This window comes from Miscanthus floridulus, chromosome 9 (assembly GCF_019320115.1).
Source record: "Miscanthus floridulus cultivar M001 chromosome 9, ASM1932011v1, whole genome shotgun sequence".
Classification (NCBI taxonomy): Eukaryota; Viridiplantae; Streptophyta; class Magnoliopsida; order Poales; family Poaceae; genus Miscanthus; species Miscanthus floridulus.
The window spans coordinates 90,606,168-90,609,988 of NC_089588.1; the positions used below are offsets into that span (position 1 = coordinate 90,606,168).

Sequence of the window (3,821 nt, forward strand, 5' to 3'; positions counted from 1 at the left end):
CCCAAGTCCTCTCCACATCGTCAGCGCTTTTCCTATGACACGGAGGGAGTTGCATAGGCGGCGGGCAACGAGGCAAATCGAGGACCACTTGTCACACCAGACACGGGACACCGCCATGATTCCTCTTCACTCAGTAATTGAAACCTGAAGCTGAAGTTAAACTCCTCGCTGGCCTGGACCGTGACCAGTCATCAATGTTTTAAAATTGCGCTTTTCTTCTGCATCGTGTCCTTCAATCCATGGGCTCACATAAGACAAAGTATGACAGAAGCCGGCAATGGACCTCTCACTATTATTAATGTTGAATACTAGTACTAGAGAAGGATTCATACATACTAGGACTAGAACCAACTTGAGGTGCACTGAAAATGGCAGCCAATTTGCTCATCAACACACTACAATTCCTTTTATTTTGTTCTGAGCAAATTAAAGAAAGAAATTAAAATATTAAAAACCAGCCAAGCTTGTCTTTTACACAGGTACACAATGCCTCACCATTCCAAGCTAATAAAGTAGCTAGTAATAACGGTCTTATCCGTGAGCTAGCTCGCCCTTAAAATTAATAAGGTTCTACTAGAAGGGCTTACAGGCAGCATGCTTACATCGTGCGACTGACAGTACATGGAAAATAGTAAAAGGCAACAGCTACTACACACGAGCATTATGCAGAAACAGAGCCACATTATTTGCGTTGATTGCGGACGAACGTACGGGTCCGTCGTCGGAGGAGGAAAATAATCACGAACCATCGACTGATGATGGAGGGAATTCACGGAGATGGAGGATCATTTCAGGCGGCGGTGATGGCCGCTCTGGTGGTGATGGGGACGCTGTGGAGCACGACGGTCTCGACGGTGAGCCCGGGGCCGAAGCCGAAGAGGACGCCCCAGTCGAACCCCTCCCCCGTGGTGGCCTGCCCATCCTCGGCGGAGCGCTTGCGCATCTCGTCGAGGATGAAGAGCACGCAGGCGCTGGACATGTTGCCGTACTCAGAGAGCACGTGGCGCGTCGCGCGCATCCGCTCCTTGTCCAGGCCGACCTTGGCCTCCACCTGGTCCAGGATGGCGGGGCCACCGGGGTGCGCCACCCAGAAGATGGAGTTCCAGTCGGTGATGCCCAGCGGCTTGAACGCCTCCTCCAGCGCGCGCTCGATGTTCTTGGAGATGAGTCCGGGCACGTCCTTGAGCAGGTGGAATGTGAGCCCGACCTCGCGGAGGTGGCCGTCGATGGCGCCCTCGGAGTCCGGCAGGATGGTCTGCGCCGCCGACACGAGCTGGAACAGCGGCCGCTCCACGCGCTCGTCGGGGTCAGCGCCCACGATGACCGCTGCCGCGCCGTCGCCGAACAGCGCCTGCCCGACCATGGAATCGAGGTGGGACTCGCTGGGCCCGCGGAACGTGACGGCCGTGATTTCGGAGCACACCACTAGAACCCGCGCCCCGCGGTTGTTCTCCGCGAGGTCCTTGGCCACGCGCAGCACCGTTCCGCCCGCGAAGCACCCCTGCTGGTACATCATCAGGCGGTTCACCGAGGGCCGCAGGCCCAGCATCTTGGTGAGCTGGTAGTCGGCGCCCGGCATGTCGACGCCGGAGGTGGTGCAGAAGACGAGGTGGGTGATCTTGGATTTCGGCTGCCCCCACTCCTTGATCGCCTTCTGCGCCGCGGCCTTGCCCAGCTTGGGGACCTCCACCACCACGATGTCCTGGCGCGCGTCCAGCGACGGCGCCATGTACGCGCACATGTTGGGGTTTTCCGCAAGGTACTCCTCCGTCAGGTGCATGTACCGCTTTCGGATCTGGGCCTTGTCGCCTGCACCAGGGTAGTCATGTCATGTTCATGTCAGAGTCAGAATCAACCCACGCACCGTCGTCGTCAGTCGTCAAGGCATGCCCCATGCCACGCCAGAGCACGGACGTCAAGGCAAGACCGTTGTCGTCGGTCAGTTTCTAGCCTTTTGCCTACGATCGAGAAGTTGCTAGCTCTGCTAGCTGCTGGCTCGTCGTCGTCCACGCAACGACAGGTCAATCGAAAAAAAGAGAAGGGTCGGTCGAATCGACCCAGAGTGGTGGTTAGGTACGGTGGTGTGCGAAGACTGTGCCCAACTAACAAGAGAATTCTGCAGTACTATGCTTAACACAGGAGTCCTAATTAAAATACATAGTCATGAGTGTCTGCTTGTGTCACACAGCAGGAAAACTTTTGGAATCAGTAAAAAACGAAGAGAACCGTAGTCTTCTACTCTTCAGTGGTAAAAATATTCAGAGTAATTAACTTGGTCGTCAGTGGTGTAAACTGTGTGAGTGGCGCGAGCACGGTGAAACACGTGGAAGCTGCTACTAGCTAAGCTAATGCCTAGTCGACCGACCCACGAGGGGAAAAAGAAAAGCAGGAGACGACGATGTGAGTGATCAAGCTTCTTGACTGCTGTGTAGAGCTGAGCGAGCGATGGAGACGACGACGACAGAGAGACTGAGAGAGAGATACTCACACATCCTCTTGAACTTCTCCTTGAGTTCGGTCATGTGCTCGCTCTTGGTGATCCGGAAGTAGTAGTCCGGGTAGTCCGCCTGGTACACGCAGTTGGCGGGCGTCGCCGTCCCGATCGCCAGCACGGTGGCCGGACCAGTCGCGCGCTGGGCCTTCCTCACCTCCTCCACGGTCACAGTCGCGCCGGCCATCGTCTCCGTCCGCTCTTTCTCTCTACGTTGTACCAGAGACTGCAGCAGGTCGATCGATCGGCCGCTAGCTACTCCGACAGCAGCAGCACTTCGACAGGTCGGTCGCCGGCCGGCTTTCCGGATCGTCGGAGCGACTGTGACTGCGAGCGAGCGCTGTGGCAGGAGGGCTGCTAGCTGCGCTTGCTGTAGTGATAGAGGAGGCCCGCGGGGTGGTTATATAGCCACGCGGGCCGGGGGCAGGCGACAGGCGAGGCGGACGGGTAATCAATCGGGTTAGGTCAGTTGGGCGGGCGGATGGGTCGCCACGTACGTGTGCGGCGACGACGGGGAGGTAGTGGCGCCCGCGCACACGTCTCGCCCTTTGGGAGCCCCGGGGTTAGTTGGGTCGCGTGGCCACGGGCCGCGGGCGGGCGTGCGTACGTGTATGCGGTTGGGGCGCAGCAGCTAGCACACCCAGCAGCCAGTCAGAGGTAGCCAACAGAGATCGAGGCGCGTAGCTAGCTAGCGGCGGTTCCCGTCGTCGGTCTCGTCCACCCGGTGGCCAGCTACCACGGCGGCTGTACCGCGGAGAAATCGGTCCAGCCGTCCAGGCTCGTTCGATCGGCATGGTCACTACCGGTTTCCATCTATCGTCAGCCGCCGGCGGTCAGCCACGTGATCACGTGGGAATATTCAAAGTCCAACCAATGGGATGCTTTCTCGATTTTCTTCTTTTCCCCACCCTATTTTATTGCCTAATTTCATTTTTTTCTTTTGCGTCGAAGTGTGGCGCACGGCTCCTTAATTTAGTTTATCTCCGCAAATTTCGTGGCACTAACCGGCTGCTTTATTTAAACCGGCTTCTTTAAAAATGGTGGATTGTGTAGGATGGGCCAAACCTAGAGGTCTGAGAATTTTTCTTTCAACAAGACCTCTCTTTTCCACATCCTCTTCTCTTACTATCATATTCAGTGCTACATACTTCTCCCATTCCAAATTGTAGGTCGATCTGATTTTCCTAGATTCATAGCTATTGCTACGCATCAAGATATGCAGTAAAAGCTATGTATCTTAAAAAGCTAAAACAACTTATAATTTAAAATGAAGGGACCACTTGCAGACAAACCAGGAATCCGGGATACGCTGCTCCAAGTGGTGAACATA

The 3,821-nt window shown here is 55.8% G+C and overlaps 1 protein-coding gene across 1 annotated transcript; it reads right to left on the minus strand.

Annotated features, from left to right (window-relative positions):
* Positions 1–426: 426 nt before the first annotated feature.
* LOC136483939 (chalcone synthase 2-like) lies at positions 427–2,869 on the minus strand. Its single transcript, XM_066481104.1, has 2 exons — positions 2,489–2,869; positions 427–1,809 (listed from the first exon to the last, which is right to left on the minus strand). Exons 1-2 carry the CDS (start codon positions 2,676–2,678, stop codon positions 791–793), a joined length of 1,209 nt encoding a protein of 402 aa, XP_066337201.1. The 5' UTR covers positions 2,679–2,869; the 3' UTR covers positions 427–790.
* Between the last annotated feature and the right edge of the window lie 952 nt (positions 2,870–3,821).